General features: G+C 45.6%; 1 protein-coding gene and 1 pseudogene across 2 annotated transcripts; one reads left to right on the top strand and one right to left on the bottom strand.

Annotated features, from left to right (window-relative positions):
• Positions 1 to 10,226: 10,226 nt before the first annotated feature.
• On the bottom strand, positions 10,227 to 12,704 carry LOC149361381 (uncharacterized). The gene is made up of 2 exons (XM_089569505.1): positions 12,272 to 12,704; positions 10,227 to 10,574 (listed from the first exon to the last, which is right to left on the bottom strand). The coding sequence occupies exons 1-2, from the start codon at positions 12,426 to 12,428 to the stop codon at positions 10,408 to 10,410; spliced, it is 324 nt and encodes a 107-aa protein (XP_089425631.1). The 5' UTR covers positions 12,429 to 12,704; the 3' UTR covers positions 10,227 to 10,407.
• Positions 12,705 to 16,316: 3,612 nt separating this feature from the next.
• LOC149361382 (uncharacterized) lies at positions 16,317 to 22,062 on the top strand (annotated as a pseudogene). The gene is made up of 3 exons (XR_016288206.1): positions 16,317 to 16,322; positions 17,040 to 17,108; positions 21,354 to 22,062. The product of XR_016288206.1 is annotated as an uncharacterized LOC149361382 (transcript).
• Positions 22,063 to 22,955: the final 893 nt, after the last annotated feature.

A 22,955-nucleotide genomic window follows, 5' to 3' on the forward strand; every position in this document is an offset into this window, starting at 1 on the left:
GAAACAGTGAAATTCACAATGTCGAGAGGTACGAACAGTAAATGTAACAACGAATTCGTGGAACCGACTTTACGGGTTGGTTCCTGAACTATTTGCGTCAGGTTGTGGGTAAGCATTATTTTAAACAATATATTGGCTTGCTTTGTGGAAGCACCGAGACACTCAAGAAGTTCCCAATCAACACCTGGCAAGTTGAAGTCGCCGATCAATAAAATGTTGCTGTTTGGTGCTGTAAGAGATGATTTTCTAGTTTAGTTAAGAAGTCGGTTCCAGAACTAGGGGGTCTATAAAGAGCATATAAAACAAAGTTTTGTCCCCAACAGGAGAGTTTCACACATAGGCATTCGATATCATGTACGTCATCTTGTAAAACACCTTCAATTTGTTTCTTAATTAGGACAGGCACTCCACCACCCCTAGATTCCCTGTCTTTTCGAAATACAGTGTAAGAAGGAGGGAAAACGTCCTCATTATTTACATCACTGTGAAGCCATGTCTCAGTAATCACTGCAATGTGCGGATCATGGTGTAATAGCGCTATTTCAAGCACGTCTGTCTTATTAACTAAACTACGCGAGTTAATGTCTATTATGCGCAAATGTTTGCTCTGATCTTGCATAACACGTCATGCCTTGTCCTGCTGATCTACTCTCTTATCCGAGTAGAGTATCTTAACGCGTTTATTTTGCGATTTATCCCAGAAACACATATCTTTATCCACTTTTAGTTTGTCATGAAGAAGAGTGACTTTCTTTTTTTGATCCCTCTCTTCTTTCGCGCTATCCCAAAGTAGTTTTCGTGTCAGCAGCGTAGATTGGGAATAATCGTTTTGAATTGATATTCCTGAGCCTTTCAGCTTTGTAACATTTTCTATTATTGTATTTTTTTCTGCAAAATTCTGTAAATAGAGAATAAGAGGGCGGTTGTCGCTCCGACGCCCCAACCTCTGAATGCGCCCGATAGATTGGCAACTGACTCGAAGCTTGTCCTCGAAAACTTCTTTGATTATTTTATCTTCCAGCGTAGCTTCTGTTTCGTCAGGTTCCTCAGTAATACCGTGAATGATTAGGTTGGACCATCTGCTTCGATCTTCGAGATCGATCAGTTTATTGGCTTGAAAACCCATCACATTCTCAATTGATTTCAAGGTTGTTTGTATTTCCTGAGGCTGCTCGGTGAAGGTTGATGTTTCGTTCAGCTTTTTCTCCATTTTTTGTATTAGGCTCTGCAGATCACTTACCATATTTACAGTCTTAACTAGCTCTGCTTTCATTTCACTGATTTCGGCTTGAAGAGACAACTAGCCGTCTAAAATTTGTTCAATAACTTCCTTTTGAGTCGGGCCAGGATTCGTTTCGATGTCGCCACAAAGGATCAACTTGCAAGCAATAAAACATTCATATGCCAAGGCAAGACAACGGTGGGGGCACGGCAAGACCACGATACCTCGGCAATCGCTACGAATGGCGCTAGAATAGCTACCAACCCCCAGAACGTAGAATAGCGTCCTTGTAAGTGACATGTTGGGCCCAGGTCCGCCGTGCCCACTGAAGGTGAATTCCTCTGTCGATTCTTTTATACTCGTGAGCTCCGATGACGTCACGGTGCGATGGATGAATGCAGTCGCTGGAAGGACAGTGTCATCAAATGACGACACCGAGTCCGATGCGTTGTCGATGTGAAGTTGATTTCCATCGTAGCCACAGATGTCATCAAGCCACACGTGTCCAGTTCGTAACGCGGCGGAGCCCAGGATAACCTGCAGAACGTAGAAGAGCGTCCTCGTAAGTGACATGTTGGGCCCAGGTCCGCCTGCCCATTTGCCTCCGTCCATCGAAAAACTGAAATAGCTGGTGAGCTGCGCTCAAATTTCGCATTAAGAAGTAATGTAATGTACGAAGTGGTACAGTCTTTGTCAAAAGTAACCAGGCTGCATAGTTTGCTTCTAGTTCCTACTGTGGAGCCCTTACAGGTTCCCTGAAGATGAAATGGCCGTTAAAGGTAAGGCCCGGGGGTCTTCTTACCTTCCAACAACTTTTGGTCTCTAGGAAAGTCACAAGGGCTCCACTATGCACGCTAGAAGCAAACCATGCAGCCTGGTTACTTCTGACAAAGACGGTGCATGTAATGTACCAAGTGGTAAGGTGCTCCAGGCCCCGCGAGGGATCCGCCGCGCAGAAGAAAGAGTATGGTCGAGAGTGGCTTTGGCGTTGTGGCAAAAGATGCAGCAGGGGTTTTTGTGGAGTTGGTGATAGCGCGAGTGTATATTAGGGGAGGGTAATGGGGTGCTTGGAGCCGCCTCCAAAGTGTCTGATGATAATTGCCTGGAGAGGGATGGGGTGGGCGGCAGGGCCGACGCTCGGCTTTGCAGGTCTGCGTCAGTTTCACTGAATGCAATCATGCGCCCCCGGGAGAACACCAGATGGGAGGGCCGCTGGTGCCCCGTTTATAGAACCTCGGGCTAAAGCGATGGCGGCCTCGTTTCTGGGATTCTCGGAGTGGGCAGGCGCCCGTATCTGCTCCATGTGGCAAGGCGGGTGTACGGTGAGGGAGTTCATTATGCAAATGCGCGGACGTGAACTCTGTCGCGAACAAAATTTGGTGTGGAAGTTTTCGAGTCAAGGCAGTATTATCGGACCACCGTGAGTGTGATGCATAGGGCAATGGCGGCCTCTTCGTACTACACCGAAGTGGCAGGGGGGATATACAAATGGTGACAATAGGTTGGAGGGAGGCGTTCGTGATGGCCACACCCACTTCCTAGCCTGTGCATACGGCATCGACCCAAAAGGCATACGGTTGTGTGTCATAGTGTTTGTGGAGCGCTCGTGCGTGACTTCTGCGTCTGCGTTCACCTAAGAAAGGGTGCATGTTTTTGGGGAGTGGTTTAACAAGTAGTTCCCGGTGAATGGGGGGGGGGGGGAGGGACGCGGGACCTAGAGATGTGTAGGAACCGTGGCTGGGATGCAGATACCGACGATGTGTTGGACGCGTCTGCCGGCGGTGGTTCTCGGGAGACGTCGGTATTGTGGCTGCCGGTGGGCCTCGATAAGCACTGCACTCGTAATGTGTAGCCCTAGCTGGAGGAATTTTTCGGCTCAGGTATTAGGGGTAGGTGTACTGCTGTCTTAAATGCTGTTTGGATCATGACATCCAGGGTGGAGACTTCTCCGGCCTGGAGTTTCATGTAGGGAAGCATGAAGAGAAAGCGGCTGACGGCGAAGGCATGAATGAGACAACATAAATGATGTTCCTTCATGCCCCAGTGGCGTCCAGAGACACGGCGGATTAGGTGAGATATCGAGACCGTGGTCTGCATGAGTTGCCGCATGGTGAAAGTGTTTTTCTGCTCTGAATGTGGAGGCCCAGTAGCCAGTTGGTGTTAGCCTCCGGGATGTGCTGAATTTCCAATGTCATAATGATGGGAGCGGTGGGTTTTTTTCGGGTTCTGGGACGGAGTATGCGGTGGTGGTTGTGGAAACATTTATTGCCAAGCAATGCAGAGGGGGAAAACCATGCCTCCCGTTACGTGGCACGAGGAAACCCTTAGGGGCAGAAATGGTAATAGCGCTACAGCAAGACTTACACAAGAAAGACTGACACAGGACATGCGCATTTTTGTGTACGTCTTGCTGTATCGCTATTACCATTTTTGTCTCAAATAATGCACCATATAGCTCAAATTGATGTTTTTCTTAGCCCTTAAGACGGTACCCTTAAGGACAAAGGACAGTCCTTCGAAGGCTATCCGCTTCAAAGCGTCGGTAATTCTCCGGCGCTGGTCAGCAGCAGCGGAGCTGGTCAGGAGAGTCTGCCAGTATAACTCCGCCTTGTTTGGGGATGGAGGGTATGGGTAGATAGGGCATGTGAGAAGGATATCGATAAAGTCTCCCGCTTTCCCGCAGAGCTTACAGGAGGAAAAGACCTGATCGGGGTAGCAGGCATGGAGGAGAATAGGGTAGGGAGCAGTACGGGCCTGGAGTCGGCGCCAGTGGGAGGTCTGGGTTAGGGACGTTTTATGAGGAGCTCAGACTTCTCCGGAGAGCAGGAGAGTCCAATACTCCGCACATGTGTTTGGGTGTGGGAATGTGCCGACGGTTGAGTATTTTCTACGCCTCTATCACTGCCATGGGAGGTCCATGGCTTGATATCATCTGTATAGAGTGTAGGCCGAAGGTCAGGGAAGGTTCGTACTTTACGCGCAAGTTGAATGAGTGACATTGAAGAGAAAGAGGAAGGGGTCAGATCCTTAGGGGATTCCAACCCTACTAATGTTGCATTTCGGGATGTGTAGGGACGACAGTGAATTTCCGCCGTGCGGGTAGTAAAGAATGCTTAAATATAGGCGTATATACATTCACCTATGTTCAAGGGGGAGAGGGCCTCCATGATCTCTTAATTGTATGGGCGATCAAAGGCCTTGAAGAAATCCAAGGCTAGGAAAGCTTTTGTGCGAGCTGGAATGAGGGGGTTGAAAACGGCCTGTGTGAGTTGCAGCATGGTGTCCTGCGCCGACAGAAGTGAACGGAATCCCACCATGTTGTGCGTGTTGAGGTCTTACTCCGCCATGTGTTGGGTGAATCGGTCGATTGCGACGTGTCCGAAAAGCTTGCCCAGACATGATCTTAGTAAGATGTGACGGAGATTTGCAGGTGTAGGTGGTTTGTGGGGCTTGGTTATCAATAAGACCTAGGCGTGAAGCCATAGTTGGGGGAGACTGCCCTCCGGCCAGCAGTTGTTGCAGTACCCCGTGAGCTGGGCAATCGATTAATCGTCCAAATTTCGGAGCATTATAATGGAGATCCAGTCAACTCTGGGGGTGGAGTTAGAGCGGAAAATCAGGAGACTCCACAGTCGAAAAAAACACCAGCCCGTATCTGGTGTTTACACCAGACCGGAAATTCAGACACGGGTTCTGGTGTGACCCGGCCTGGTGTGACCCGGCCTGGTGTGACCCGGCCTGGTGTGACCCGGCCTGGTGTGACCCGGTCTGGTGTGACCCTGTCTGGTGTGTCCCGGTCTGCTGTTACCGGGTCTGGTGTTACCGGGTCTGGTGTGACCCGGGCTGATGTTTTTGGTGTGACCCGGTCTGGTGTTTCCTGATGAGATTTAATTTGGTGCCGTGCTGACCGGGTTAGGAGCCTTCGGGAACAATTTGCCTGTTTCACGATATGTGCCGCCCGCTGTGGAGCATAACGAGCATACCTGGTACCGAGAAAACAGGTTGAAAAGAAGCGCACGTGGGTGCAGCAGGCAAGGTGTGGCTCCACAAGACGCCAACTTCACACGTGAGGAGGCAAGTGTGAGCTCGACAGCTGCCCTCTTCTGTCTTTGGCACTGTTGCTGATATAAACTGCACAAGTACAGTTAAACCACCAGCTTCTGCAATGCTTGCGCAGTTGTTCACTATCACTGGAGAGCTCAAAGAGAAGAGTTGTGTGTACGCAGAGTGGCCGTGAGAAAAACGCAAATTCAATGTGCTTTGATAGCGATGCAGTGCATTAGGATACACATAACAGCATGCATACACCAGCACTCACTTTTTACACTTACCAATAGAAATTTTAGGGAAAGAAAATGAAACAAAATTTGCACGCATACGCCAATACTCAATTCGTATGATTGCCAAAAGAAATTGCAAGGGAATGTAGAAAAGAAAAAAGAAACAAAATTTATTCTGATTCGCTTAGCTCTTTGAAGCAGCGGGCCTCTTTTGGCGAAGTTTGCAAGTTTTCTGTGATAGCCACAGTCTTATGCTTTTTTCAGCTTTCGTGGCTGCTTCGTCCGTCACTCCCCGACTGCGGGCATAATGCCTGAAGAACACTGAAAGAAAATCATGCATAAGAGTTAAAAACAGCGCAAGCTTTGTTATTATTCTGGCTTCGGCAGAATTGTTGTTGTAGAACCAATTTCCAGGACATACAGTAAGTCTTAGCCTGACAATTAGCTCAGCACTACAAAAACTGCCGCATCTACTTGTAACGCCACGGCTTGTTGTAACAAAGAACAGTATGCTACATGATAAATAAATTCATTCGCCTGATCATATCAAAGGGACACAGAGGACAACCTCATCCAGCTTTAGTTCTTCGTAAAAATTAATTGTATGGCTTTGGGGCCATGTTGATGTTGCAGAGTCATTCATTGCTGCGAAAATTGGGTTAGAAAATGAATCCATAGTACGATTCACACATGAAAAGGGCCAAATCCTGGTGTGAGACCGTCCATGTTTCAACACCTGTAACACAACTAGGGCACAAAGCTGTAGCTCTGACGATGCACAATGCCATTTCTTCGGCTCTTAGTAAGTGTAGAAGCATGTGCAATCTCAACAGAACAGTGCAGCAGTAATGGTGAGCAAATTTAAGCGAAACACCCACACAGCACATCGAAAGAAAGTTGTAAATGAGCCTAGAATTAAGCTTAGAACACTTCTGCCTAATATGAGTAATAGTGCAACAAGGTGTTCTGGGTAAATCTCAGCAGATATGTAAACAAATCACTTTCTCCACTCTAGAAAGGTTGCACAAAGCTATGTTGCCAAATCTTCTGCATGTGCAAAGGCCATGAGTGCCAATACTGCAAGCACGACAGCTGCTGTGACACTTTGCACTGCCGACATCATCAAAATGAGCATGTCGCCTTAATATTCACGCCAAGTGTAAAGCAGAAAAATGTCTAAGGTCATCAGAAAAAAGCGTGTGTCAATTGTAAGAATGCAGGCAGTGCCCAGTGCCCTAGCACATGCATACATGGTATGGTCCTGAACACAAAGCCAAACAACACCAAGTAAGGGCTCAGTTGCATTACTATGCATGCGAAGTGTACAACAGGTCGAACTGCGTACATTTCCTGAGAATATGTTTGTGCTAAACCATCCCATAATTAGTGCCTTTGCTAAGGCAATAAGATGAAACAATAACAAAAAAGGACAGGAAGATACATAAGAATGATACCATCAGCGTTTGCATTAAAGGTGCACTAAAGAGGAATCTGAACTCATACTTTTACCGATGGAACTCGTTCTACACATTCCGAACGTTCTTAGAAACTGCGAATTATTTCCCTGTGCAGTCGGTTTCTCTAGTTTAAATCGAATTAAACACCCGGTTCCTGCCTTTTTTTTAATTCCCCCGCAGACAGTGGGAGGAGTCGACTAATCTTTCAACCAGTCCTGTGGTGGCTTGCCGCTCTGCCATCGGCGGAGCGATACGGAGTGATTGGCGAAAGCAGAGTCCACGCGTATTTTTATTTCTGTGGGCCTAATTTGCAGCTATGTAGTCTCTGAATAGATCTATTTATCCACGGAAATGTAAAAAAAAAGCAAAATAAAAACGAATGCAAAGCCGCCATGTGACTGCCAGCAAGGCACTCCATGCGTTGGCTGACTCCTCCCCGACTGCTGAGAATTAAAAAAAAAGGCGGGGGCCAGACATTAATCACATTTAAATGAGGAAAATCAGCGCCACAGGGCAATAATTCAAAGTTTCTAAGAATGCATGGAAGTTGTAGATCGGGTTCCCGTGGCAAAAAGACGAGTTCTGATTCCTCTTCAGTGCACATTTAAAGGTTTTAAAAATGCGCAGCTCTTAAGAACCTAACTTTTTAGCTCAACATTGTCATGTGACAACAGCTTATTTTAGCATCACAAAACAAGTTATGTTCTTTGGTTGTTGCCACAGATGTGCAGTGCTCATGTCATACACTCATCTAGCAGCTAAGCTCTGTAGGAAGTTCTTAGCTCTACCAAATGCTTCTCATTGTGCCTGTCAAGTAGCTAACTGCACATGAATTCTCATGCACAACCAAAAGCCGTGCAATGAATTGATCCATTCTAATATGAGTCAAATAGTGTTTGATAATTATTACCTTCTCATGAACTATTGCCAAGGTCGAGATAGCCTCCTTTCATATGTTAATTCGATATGACAATATGCACATGTGCTAACCCCAGTAGTATACAATAATTACCCCTTGTCGTCTCCACCTTCAGCGGCGTCAATGGCTTCTGCGGTGCCTTGTCCCCACCCTCTGCCAGGAATATGTTGGACAGCGTTCCTGTGAAGCTGCGCTGAGCCAGCACTTCTGTTGACCACAATGTGGTTGCCGCTCTTTTGACAAACAGTGAATCTTTTGGCAGCGCCATGGGAGTATCGTACGCCTCTTTCGATATTTCGTGGCCATTGGCCAGGTGTACCTGCAGGAAAAAGAAAAATGGCATGCCGAACTGAAAGGGACGTACATAATGTACTAATTATCATTGTTTACCGAGTGCATTCTGACTTAAAACTCAGTGTTAGCACTTGCCACAGCACCAAGGTCAAAATCATTTAAAACTTGAAAATAACTGCAGAACTTAAGCGTGGACATTAACAGTGCGATGGGCATTTAGTGGCACTTCTTAACAGCAGTGGAGTATCAAAGGTAACTGCATGCACTGCTTGCAACTGGCTAATGCTAATCTCAATTCATGTTTGGAATGCTATCGGCAAATAATTTCAAAAAAATGGCTCTACCTTGCTGGGCATAGCCAATTAGCATGTGCGCACAGTAACAAATGCTAAAAAAAGAACAGCACACAAAAAAGCCGTGCTGTTTGTGCTTCACATGATATGGTGCCCCTTGTAGAGTGGAATGGTCACGAAATTTCTATAGCAACCAGATGCCCTTCTCAAGACATGTCATGATGACTAAGCAATGCGAAAGACCACCCTCAAAGACAAGCTACCCTTCCGACACAGAGCTGGCCTCTCATGCTTCACCCTCATGCCTCCCCTTTTGCTGTCATTGTGGGGCACATGGCTGCAACACAGGCTCTTCTACTGCTCAACCTGCACTGACCCCTAACATCTCATTGATGTGCTAGCTGCCAGTGCTCTTTTTAAAAGCAGCACTAAGCATGATCATATGGAAAAATTTTAGTGATCATTAATTCTATATGGGCTACCTTTGTGGACCAAACTGAACCTGTAAAGTAACTTCACGAGCCGCAAGAAATAAACATCTGACTGTTCAAGCCTGACCAAAACTAGTCCCATATACTCAAAATTCAGTGTGCTAAACCAACTGGCCTAATAGACAAATTTTGTAAAGCGTCTAGCTTGTTTACTACGCTTGACAATGCTAAGAAAGAGTGCACAGCTGAAAAGCATACACCAAAATATAAGACACCCACATGCATCATCATCAGCCTGATTGCGCCCACTGCAGGGCAAAGGCCTCTCCCATGTCTTTCCAATTGACCCTGTCCTTTTGCCAGTTGCGGCCACCGTATCCCCGCAAACTTCTTGATCTCATCCACCCACCTAACTTTCTGCCGCACCCTGCTACGCTTGCCTTCTCTTGGTATCCACTCCGTTCACCTCACTTCACTTCACTTTATTACCTTAAAGACCCCCAGTTAGGGGGTATTACATAAGGGTGGGTACAAATAGAATTAAATTTTGTGTACAAAGATGTTATTCATTTAATATGGCGGTTATACAATTCAAAAATGAGAATGGACAGGTGGTTGCAGCGACGTCGTGTGGAAGCCCGTTCTAGTGTTTGGCTGAGCGAGGAAAGAATGATGCAGCAAACGTTGTGGTATGAGTCTGTGGACGGGAAACTTGCAGGGGATGACCAAGGCGGAGTGAAATACATGCTGGAGGGCTAATGTAGGGTGGAATACGCAATGAGCTGTAAAAAAACTTCTGAAATAAACACATACTGGTGATGCGACAACGACAGGCAAGGTTTGTTAGGCTCAACTCCGCTTTTAAAGATGACATGCTGATATCATATGAATAACATGAATGAATGAATCTAGTGGCTCGGTTCTGTAGCGATTCTAGTGATGTTAACAAATAGATTTCTCCAAATGGGGGATGCATATTCTAGTTTTGTTCGAACCAGGGACTTGTAGGCAAGAAGCTTAACGTTTGGCGGTGCATGACGCAAATGACGTTTCAGGAAACCAAGGGTTTTGTTAGCTGATGATAGAATGTTAGTGACATGCGCATTCCAGCTTAGATCTTGGCTTAAGGTTACACCCAAGTATTTATAAGAGTTGGTTAATTGTACTGCGACGCCAGAGATTACCTAAGGGAATAAAAGGGCAGATATAACAATTACATGTAGAGGTGAAATTCGTTTCATGAGCGTCTAGTAAATTTTCGCAGCAGGACAAATGTTGCTCGATTTGGATGGTGACCTTTTTTTCTGTTTATTTTTTTTCTTTCATTCTATAATCTGTGTTTCTTGAATAAAAATTTACAGATGCAAGTGAATGCTGGTGCCACGTCTTATTTATGCTGCTATAGCCAGTATAGACAAGTATCAACTTGCTAAACATTCAACACCGGTGAATAAATATATGTGCATGCTACCCCCACTGATGCAACAGCAAGCAGTTCTCAAAGTCACATTTTATAAGACATGAAATTTAGGTGCTTTCACCTTTCCACTGTCTGTCAGAGTACAAACACCCTGGACTGGTCGTGGTTCTGCTGGAGGCGGTCCAGCAGGCACTGCTGGAAGGTGTACTTCTGGAGATGACATCAGAGATGCCTCACCTCCTTCCAAAGCCGGCATGTCTGCACGCAATACGGCACAACACAAGCTTGATATTTACCTAGTAGAGATTAAGCCACAATTCAGACTAGTGCAGTAGGAACAACATTTCATACAATTTACGCTGAAATCAATACCCTCAGCCTCGAAGCATATCAAATAAATAATTAGATTATTCTTTTGTTATGCAGACATGAAATATGGAATCAATTTTATCCATACTTATGGCAAGACAGCTAGCTACCCCTTAGTGCATGCGTTTAATGCATAACAGAGAAAAGCAAAATGCAGTTATTTCTGGTGGTGAACTTCATCATCCTGCCTATGCCCAAACCCGGTTAAAAGCACTACCCACTGACCCCCAATTTAGTATTGGGCCAGCTACAGCTATCCTACAGCCCACAGATTTCCTAATCTCGTCTGCAATGTTTACCTTTTTTTGGAATCTATTTCATAAGTAGTAATGGACCATTCACCACCTGTCCTCCATACCATATACTACCGCACTACTCTCTTCCTGTCTCTTAATGTTACACGCACTGCGCTGTCCTGAGGTTAATTTCAAGCCTTCTCAACATGGCTGCTGCCCGTACCGATGAATTGCCCATTAGCGTCATGAATAGTGATTTAAAAACAACATTCTCGTATGCTTCCTTTGGTTTCAATGACTGTTGGCTACCTTCCTATTTATGCTGTAACGAGCTCCTCATTTATATACCCTTCCCTGTTCGTTCCGTCATTAGGTTATCCTTGCAGCTTGAAAAACGGGCTATAAACTTGCTGCGAACTGAAAAAAATGTGCCCAGTGGTAGGTTAAGGACTCTGCAACAATGTCACTGGCAATTACAGATAGTGGGCATGGTTTATTGGTTTACTGGGATTTACTGGGGCCCAAGGCAACTCAGGCTATGAGGGACGCCGTAGTGGAGGGCTCCGGAAATTTCGACCACCTGGGGCTCTTTAACGTGCACTGACATCGCACAGTACACGGGCCTCTGGAATTTCTCCTCCATCGAAATTCGGCCGCCGCGGCCGGGATCGAACCTGCGTCTTTTGGGTCAGCAGCCGAGCGCCGTAATCACTGAGCCACCGCGGCAGGGAACAGATAATAGACATGATTCCGGAGTGCTGCTGATGACTTTCCATACCTTCCTCAGCTGATAAGCACGCATTGCATACTTCAGATGACAGTAGCGTGGGCCCTTCCAGTGACAGGGTGGGCACTGTTGTGGTAACGGTGTCACCGCCCTTGGAGGGGTGTCTTCAGCGGCATTCTCAACGAGTGCAATGCTAGCCACATTGGTCACTTCAGCAGCTGTTGACAAAAACGTTTGCTGTTTTAGACTTCCCGTTTAGCAAGTTCATTTTTTCTTGTTTAATCATACTTTCTCATCTTTTTGTTTTTGGTCTTTTTAGATAATTTATCTAAGCTCCACTAAGAACATGAACATATGCAGCTAAAGTTCACATTTCCACTGTGATGCAGACGTTAGGATCATTAAAGCCATGGAGTAAGGGGAAACCTGCATTTCTACAACCAATGAGCAATGTAATAAACATGCAAAATTTTTAACACTTGCTTTCCCAAAAAGAAGTCCTTTTTATAATGCACTTGTGTATTTTTAACACACTGGAGCTTACAAGAAAAAAGTAATAACTTACAGGCTGTAGCAAGCGGTATCCAGATTAAGAAGTAGGCATACTGCCATACAAGACTAACCTGGAGCTGAGAGGCATTTCAGAAGCTGCTCCTGCAGCTTCATGTTTAACTGCCACAGCTTCGAATTTTCTTTCTTGAGGACTTCCAGCTCCTCTTTTAGCGCATTGCTTTCTCTGAGTGCCACAATGTCCTCATTGGCACTTCTTTTCGCAGCCATTCTCAACTTCTTCAACTTTTTTGTTGACTAGAATTAAAGCATAGGCATAACCAATATAAATGCAGCAAATGTGTATCATGCACAAGTCATCATGCACTTCGTATATAATCAGCATACTGGCATTTGTTTGACCATTGCAAGGAGATTCACCCACTTGCCACAAGTACATTAGGCGTTTCCTCATCCATAACACGGTACTGTTGGCCGCAAAAGTTTGCAGGATCTGTGATGCGTGGCGGGGCGAAGCAAAACAACATTGCTGCGTGATCTGCCATAACAGAGCATAGTATCCAGACTCATGTGAACCTCAACACCACGCTCTGTGATGGCAGATGACACAGCAATGCAGTTTTGCAGATCCTGCAAGCTTTTGCGCTTGACAGTTCATGCTCCTGATACATGTTAGGAATAATAGCAATGCCAGGAGTGCATATGACTGTATATATGACTGCATTAAGCCTAAGAACCTGCAGCAAGTTCCTGTCCAGAGGTCTCCTTGAAAAGATTCAGCAGTGCTTCGATGTGACTTTGAAGCTGGCATTGTCAATGTCAAGTCCTTCACGGCTCTGAGCTAAAGCCGCTTCTTACTTGGTCGCTCTTTACAACAGCAACTTAAATGGTACATCAGAGCAAACAGCTATATCATACAATTCTTTGCATATGAATTTCCAAGTTTAGATGCATGAACTAAACAAATACCAGAAAAATGCACTACATCACTCATATAAGCACATAGAAGCTTTTCCTACAACTGCACGCTCTGTTTACCATGGCTGTGATTATACATGCGCCCTCATGGCAACATGCTGCTTGCTCTAAGACTTGCACATGTTTCAATAATTCAACACTAGCCAACACTTCCACAAAATATACAAAAGGAGTAAACATATTCAGAATGACCAGGGAGATAGCAAAGGGCCCAGCAGTGGCATTAACGAAAATTGCTTATACATGGGTTGCACCGAAATCATAGCTGTTGCCATGTTTGAGATTAGATGCATACCAGAAACCTGCAAATTTTTCTAATCCATTTTTCATTACCTGCCCCAATCTGCACTGCAGAAGCTCTCCGATAGACTCTGTATTGTGGCACCCATGACATCGCATGAAACCCATGTATACATACTCCCAACATGACAATTCCTGAACGAAACATGCAGTTTCCGACACGCACATTTTCTCGTGGCTCCTGCCGCTTCAGTTTTGCACGCTGTTCCTTATCTGCTAAGAACATGTCCATGTCTTCTTTGGACTCTGAAATAAATTTGTTGAAATAAATTTGAATGAACACTTGTTTCTCGTAGTAACGACCAGGCCACACAACACTCATGCTGATACATCTCAGTGCTCGCACTCATATGCTTGTGTTTTCACCGAGTGTCCAGTGTCCACATAATTACACTCGCACGCTGCAGTGTTTTTCTCAAGCATCCACATAATTAATGTTCAGCCTGGTGGTACTAATCAGCTAACATTTTTAAAAGCACGGAAAAGATGAGAAGACAACATTAGTGCAAGGAATGCAGCATATAAATAGCTGACATTGGTGTGCAGTGTATTTCATAATACTGCAACACCAGATAGGCAAATACTGCAAAGCTTTACAGTGTATGTAAACACACAGAATTAAAAATAAAGCAGGTCTAACCATTTTGCCGTCTTCCCGAAACCACGGCAAATTAATGGGCACGGGATTTCGGTACATCAAACATGCAGTACACTTGGAGCGCACAAGCGATAAAAAGAAAGTGATAGAGCGCGAAAAATGTTCGAGAAACAACGCACACAACGTGTGGTTGGGCTAGTCGGTGCAGATTCGACAACATGAAAGAGAAAACAGCGCTGACACAGGACATGAAAGGGCACCCTTTGTTTTGAATCGTGTGCCCCGAGCAAACACATGTGAGCAGAGAGGCGGCATATGCCTGCCGACATGTTTTGCAGCAATGGCTCATGGCACAGGGATAAAAAAAAAACTTTCATCAGGGTCTTCAGGACCGTTCTGCTTACCTGACATGTGGAGTACTTTGGCGTCGTAATACCCCCCACTGGTTCATTCGTCGCCTTCCCAAAATACGCTGTAAATTTCCCCAGCGCTAAAATCGTCCACATCGGCCGGGCGGAACCCTTTCACATGACGAGATTTCGCGATTTTCTTTACATTGTCTCCAAGAATTTCACGTAGACGTAATACTATAGTGCCTAGAATATATTCTAGGCACTATAGTAATACTCCATTGATTTGTCCGGGCAGCCCCACTCGAGATTAACGCTGCCAAAACTTGGCCAAAACCAACGACGGAGATCCACGCGCGAGCCTCCTTGATGCGCCCACGTCGCCTAGGCTTGCCGGATAGCTCATTATTTAGGCTGCTAGGGGTGGCGCTGTAATCTCATCAGATACGCAAAGAATTCCGTAAGACTTCTACCCGCGCACAAAACAGCATATTACGATATGTTCGCTCTAATTCTTTCTGTGATCTTAGGTTAACAGGTACTGTAAGACATTATCATCACCATTTCCCTTCATTATCTGGAAATGTCTAGAAAGACAGAACAAGGTCTACCTTGGACAGAAAGCTTCACACGCTCCTGTCGGCCACCAACGCCCCGTGTGTCCGCTTCACGATTCGGGTGAAATCAAACCGCAAAATAAGCTATTTAATGTATTGGTCACTTATTCGGCGATTGCTTCTTTGCCGGCTGGTGTTTCGTGATGAAAATGGAGACAGGGCGGACTTTCGTCTCGGGCGCCCATTCCAGCTTGAAAAGCACTTTTTCGGTTGAATTTCTTCCTGGAGTGACATTCTCTCCCTGGCACTGGGAGACTTCGAGATGGGGTGAACTGGAAGAGTAAATTTTTCAGAAACAATTATGCCAGATGTACATGATTTCCGCTGAATGGCATTTTGCAGCTGGATATACATGCGATTCTAGTTGGAATCGACCGGTTTCCAGGTGGATGGGCATGATTTCCAGATAAATAATCACGCTGATAACGGAATCTCAATCCCAGGCAGCCCAAAGCGCCACGTCCAGCGCGAATATTGAGAATAGTGGTCGCAGAATGAACACGTCGACCATATTTATAGGCCGCTGTGTAGGGCACTGCAAAAAATTCACTGCCAGCTTCACACCATCGAGTAATTATAGCAGTATATAGGCTGCAATGAACCAGAATGTATCACATATAGTTCTTGCTGTCACATTCGAAGCTATAGAAATCTCATAAAAAGGAACTGCGCGCATTATGCAACTCAAAATGTGGTGGAAATAATCCAGTTAGACTGAGAAAAGCTTCTTTGGTAAAAAAAAAGCTTCGCGATCATTTTATGCGAACAGCTAAGAATAATAAACCGTACGTATGACAAACCCAGAAACTCAGGCATGATTTAAGTAGAAATATGGCGCTCTCTAACCCCCCCCCCCCCCCGCCAATAAAAAAGATTACGTAGGAAGGCCATGCCGAACTCCACTTTTTCGGCGAAAAATATCCAAGAAGTATACGCATGTGAAATGAGCCCTCGCTCGTTAATTACACGCCCCTCAAATGGTGTATCTTTCTGTGGTCGCTTAATTTTACTGCCCATGATATTTCTTCACTTTTACCAGTTAACAGCAACTGAAACAAAGATCTCAGTAAAGGAAGCCAAAATAAATGGTACAGGTCGCGGAAGCAAAAGGGATGGACATCTCTGATTACAATTAAAGGAAAGCCGCTGTGGTGGTTACAGTAGTATATGCATCTAATTGTGTGCAATGTCTTGATTGTAATGATGCGCAAGACATTGCTGTACATGGATTATTCCGTGGTGTTCTCTTTCGAGCGCTAAATAATTATAATCAAATTTCTTTCTCGTGCTATTTCGGTTTCAACAGCCTATAGCGATGGCTGTGACGCCAACGTGTGTTTATAGCTAACAAGGCAAGAGCGGGGCCTAAAGCTGGTCCTTCATAGTGCAGATATTGCGCTTACTGATACTGATAACTGTTGCTATTCTGTGCATGTGCTGTTTGTGTCAGTTGTCTTACACCGTGGTCTGCACTGTGCTTATGGTTCACAGGTCACGGGAGACATGAAAAAACTGCGATACGTTGATTAGCCGTTTTACTTCGCTACAATGCAGTCTGCTTCGAGAATCGGAATGACAACGAATGTAGAAGCAGAGATTATATTGCAGTTTTTTCATGTCTCGCGCTTCTTGACCTATAAGCCACTTTGACGGTACAGTCATCGTTCGGCTGTTAAAAACCGAAACCGAAACAGCATGACAAAACATTTCCCTGCTCACAGATCTACAGTATCTACCGCGAAGAAAGAAGAACTGTGAAAAACGGTCATTTACGCTTGTATTAATGAAAAAAAGGTATTGTTTTGAGAGTTCAGTGTTGCAAAGCGGCGGCGTGATGGTTACGTAACTGTGGAGGCCGAGACCGCGCGCCAATAGCGCAGTCTATTTTTCCATGGTGCGCTCCTTAGTGCCTCGCCGTCGTTGAGTGCGCCTTTTTGGTACTCGGTTCGAAGGCTTTCTTTTACCAGCAGGCCGTGCACTTAATCGGAGCATGTCTCCTAAAAAACGGTAACTTGCTTATTTTGAGCCCGGTGCCTAGTCAGCGAAAGGTCCGCGGCAAACCGTGTGGAGCCAGCGGCAAAGGGAACCGTCGAATGAAGTTTCACAGGTGAGCCGTTGCGCATGGCACGTTTCCAAATAGGCCCGCTACCCCCCAATTTCTCCCCGTACTCCTTGGGCTGTACCTTGGGCTTCTACGAAAAAAAATTAAAAATCGATGAGCAGAGGCAAGTAAGCCTGTTCCTAGCGTGTCGTGGGGCCCGCACCGAATCGAGGCGAGTGCATATTTGAGGGATGGGGGCGGATTTAACAGGCAGTGGTGAAAAGGTGAGACGTGTTTCCGAAGTGAATGCAAACAACCATGGAAGAATCGTCTGCCAGCTTTTTCCGGTTACAAATTTCTCCCATGCACTGCCTTCTGCATAGCAAATGCCCTGTATTCGTGCATCGTTTATTCGCTAATCTATTTGTGCTGCGACATTGCGTATTGCACCGTAAGATCAGCGCGTGCTGTGTATGAACGCGTCCTGAGCGCAGAAAATGACAATTACGAAAGGTACGAGTGTTTTCTCGAGTGTATGCACGGCAGTCGGCTGTGTGCGCGAAATAGTTTAACACGTTGGTCGTTATATGTTTTTTTTTTGCTGCATCACGAAGGCAACTAAGGCTGAGCTTGCACAGTTTAGCAAACGATTGATGTATTTGCCTCAAAGCGTGTAAAAGCTGCCAGTGGGCTAGCACATACATGAAACCGTGCGCGCAGCGCGTCTCAACACGTCCCACTGCGTACGCATAGGAAGCATCCGACCGTTTACATTATTGTGGTTGTACTTCATGCGAGTACACGCTACGAAGCAGAACAGAGTCGACGTCTGGTTGGTCTTGCGATGGTGCAATACAATCAGCGGTGTTGCAGTGGAAATAAATTAGTGTTAGAAGCGAATTAACACAGCGACTGCCGTGATGCAAGCAAGCAGGGGGAGAAATTTGGAACCGGAAGTAGCTGTAGCAGACGACTTTTCCATGAGCCTCTGCGCTGACTCTGGAAACGCACCTCACCCATTGAAAGGGGATAATCTATCCCCCTCCACAAGCCTGAAATTTTGCATAGGAAAAGTTTGCTTATCCCAATTTTCCGAAGAAAAAAAAAATCTCCAAGCAGTACACAGTTCAAGTGGTTTGCCCTCCCCCCCTTACACACACACACACACACACACACACACACACACACACACACACACACACACACACACACACACACACACACACACACACACACACACACACACACACACACACACACACACACACACACACACACACACACACACACACACACACACACACACACACACACACACACACACACACACACACACACACACACACACACACACACACACACACACACACACACACACACACACACACACACACACACACACACACACACACACACACACACACACACACACACACACACACACACACACACACACACACACACACACACACACACACACACACACACACACACACACACACACACACACACACACACACACACACACACACACACACACACACACACACACACACACACACACACACACACACACACACACACACACACACACACACACACACACACACACACACACACACACACACACACACACACACACACACACACACACACACACACACACACACACACACACACACACACACACACACACACACACACACACACACACACACACACACACACACACACACACACACACACACACACACACACACACACACACACACACACACACACACACACACACACACACACACACACACACACACACACACACACACACACACACACACACACACACACACACACACACACACACACACACACACACACACACACACACACACACACACACACACACACACACACACACACACACACACACACACACACACACACACACACACACACACACACACACACACACACACACACACACACACACACACACACACACACACACACACACACACACACACACACACACACACACACACACACACACACACACACACACACACACACACACACACACACACACACACACACACACACACACACACACACACACACACACACACACACACACACACACACACACACACACACACACACACACACACACACACACACACACACACACACACACACACACACACACACACACACACACACACACACACACACACACACACACACACACACACACACACACACACACACACACACACACACACACACACACACACACACACACACACACACACACACACACACACACACACACACACACACACACACACACACACACACACACACACACACACACACACACACACACACACACACACACACACACACACACACACACACACACACACACACACACACACACACACACACACACACACACACACACACACACACACACACACACACACACACACACACACACACACACACACACACACACACACACACACACACACACACACACACACACACACACACACACACACACACACACACACACACACACACACACACACACACACACACACACACACACACACACACACACACACACACACACACACACACACACACACACACACACACACACACACACACACACACACACACACACACACACACACACACACACACACACACACACACACACACACACACACACACACACACACACACACACACACACACACACACACACACACACACACACACACACACACACACACACACACACACACACACACACACACACACACACACACACACACACACACACACACACACACACACACACACACACACACACACACACACACACACACACTGATGTACTACCCTACTGCCTTTTGCCCCAGAAATAATCTAAATTTTCGTGTAAATGTTGAGGTGTTCAGAGGCAATTCTTGAATTCAAGCGAAGCCACATAGATATGTGCACGTAGACTTGCTGTGGTGACTATGTGTTTAGGTGCTTGGCAGTTGAGCCCGAAAATGCATGTTTGGTTTCTTGTGTGCCCTTTTGATAGTTTAAGGTTAGCTGCCTGTGAACCAGGCAGATGCGGTATTATGAGAAAATGTATTATTTTATTTGCCTATGTTTCCTGCCCACTCAGTTGTGCTAATGCTTGTTCTATGCATGGGCTCATGCCGCTGTTGAGCAACTCTCTTTTTAAAAATATTAGCATCTCTTGTTGTTGTCTGCCTTGTGTGACTGTTGTGAAATCATACTCAACGAAACTGGCAATGCCGAACTATAAGGCGGCTTGTCGCACTTTCACTCTTGGTCCTACCTTTTTAACACTTTCCCATATAAAATTTAAAGGAGTGTAGATACCAAATTTTGGTTGCCTATGTTTTCTTGTTTGTAATGGTGCGTTAGACATTACTATACATGGAACACCATGTTGTATCTGGCTACAGCTGCCAAATAATAATCAAATTTCATCTCTCACCTGATTCGGCTTCTGTTACAAAAGCAGTGTGATGGCTACGGTGTCAGGTCAGTATAGGTCACATGAGGCATGAAGACAGCTGCAATATAATCGCTGCTGCTTCACTCATTGCGATTCTACTGCTGTGGTGGCTCAGTTGTTGTGGTTCTCGACTGTTGACTTGAAAAGCGGGGGTTAAGTCCCAGCCACTATGATCACATTTCAGTGGAGTTGAAATGCTAGAGTCTCATGTGATGCGCGATGTCAGTACACATTCGAGAACCCCAGGTGTGGGTGAAATTATCCGGAGCCCTCCACTTTGGGATCCCTCATAGCCGGGGTCGCTTTAGGACGCCACAACTCCCATGAACCATGCACCAAACCCATTGCCATTCCAGCTCTTGCGGCAAGCTGTCTTTAGCATCACAGTGAATTAAAATTATGAAGCTGTGATTATGTTGCACTTTTTATTTGTGTCTCACGTGACTTATACTGACCTTTCACGTTGTAGCCATTACTTGACTGTTGAAGCTGAAACAGGTGAGATACGAAATTCGATTATAAATTATTTAGTGATTGTAGGTCAATGTCACATGGTGGTCCATGTATACTATCTCTTATGGATCATTATAAAGAAAAAACATAAACCTGTGATGAAAATATTAAAATGTGAAGGGAATCTGAATGATGTTCATGCGGAATGATACCAACTCGGGGTATACATGAACAGGTTGCAGTCATTCACTTCGATACTGATGTTTTTTTCTTCTGTTGCTGATGTAGCTTTTCCAATGTTTTTGTAGCAAGCTGAAGATGAGGTGCATGACAACGCCTCTACAAGTCATCCCAACTTGGATGATGAGCCTTCAACCCTGCATCTTGATGACAGCATTTCTGATGCACAACTGCCAAGGCTTGATGAGGACACCAATGGGCTTGACAACCATGTGCTAGAGGACCCCGATGAAGACTTGTCGGAATTTATCAGAGTGAACTCCGAGTCGAGACTTCCACACAGAACACTACCCACCTGCAGGCGATGCTGCTTGTATTAACATTATTAACATTTGTTGTTGCTGCTGGCCTTCCTTGGACACAAGTGGACAGCTTGTTAAAGCTGTTGAATGCATTTCTTGGCCAGAACGTCTTTCCATCGACAAAATATGGCTTTAGGAAGTTATGGGATTTGCACAAATCAAGGATGGTGGAAGTCCATACATACTGCCCAACGTGTGAGTGCCTGACATCAAGCTGCGGCCTAGATTTCCAGCACTGCACTAATTGTGCAGCCACAATGACTATGGCACAGCTGGTGAAAAAAAGGAAGCTTTTTCATAACTGTCGACCTCAAGCATCAGCTACAGTGTCTCTTAAAGAAGTTTGGGGATATAGTTGGCGCAAACCTCCAGAAACTGACAGCTGAAACTCATCAGGGAGCTTATAAGGATATCACAGATGGCCAACTGTACAGAAAGGTCCGCCGTGAAAGGAACATTAATTGGAGTGACCTGACTGTTACCGCTAACAGCGATGGATCACCAGTATTTAATTCGAGCAAAGGGTCAGTCTGGCCAATTCAAGTAGCGCTTAATGAGCTCCCTCTTCCCTATCGTTGAAAGAACATCCTCATTGGCGTCATTTGGTTTGCCAAAGGTCACCCACCTACTCGCCTCTACTTGAAGACATTTGTTGAGAAATTCCACACTATGGGCAGCTTCAGGTGGTCATTTGCCAGCAAAGTTGTGCAGTCAACAGTGAATGTGTTGTGCTTTTGTGTTGACTCGCCAGCTCGCGCTTCACTGCTGAATGCTAAGCAATACAACGGATACTATGGCTGTTCTTGGTGCCTTCAAAAAGAAACGCTTGTTGATGGTAAGAATTGTTTCAGTCGTATTACAAGCTTTGCCTCTTCTGCTTTCTGCACACTGTACAGCTCTAAGAACATAATTTTGTTGCTTAAATGCATTCACATGCAACAAGCAACATACTCGTATCCCATGTGGTTGGTATCAACTGTTACCAGGTATAAAAATACTGGTTCATATCAGTTTGAACAAGGTTGTGTTCTAATACAAAAACAACTTGGTGTTGCAGCAACTTGGTGATGGAGGGCCATGATGATGACGTGACAATCTGTGCTTCCCCATAAAAGCAGTGAAAGAAATTTCACTTGGGAAGGATTATCACCCATATGGGGGAGAGAGAGACTCGAAGATGGTATGGCAGAGAAAAGGATGGCAAAGTTGCTTGATTGTGACAGCTGTAACTCTGCTGCTTAGTCTTTTAAAGAAATTTTTCTATTCACATATTCCAGAGATGGAGCCTGACAAGTGCCAGGGTATAGCAGTTTTCGACCATAGGGATCACAGGTCTTCTAAAACTCCTCATAAGTATTCTGAAACAAA

Source organism: Amblyomma mixtum, chromosome 2 (assembly GCF_055824585.1).
Source record: "Amblyomma mixtum isolate Tamu chromosome 2, ASM5582458v1, whole genome shotgun sequence".
NCBI classification, from domain to species: domain Eukaryota; kingdom Metazoa; phylum Arthropoda; class Arachnida; order Ixodida; family Ixodidae; genus Amblyomma; species Amblyomma mixtum.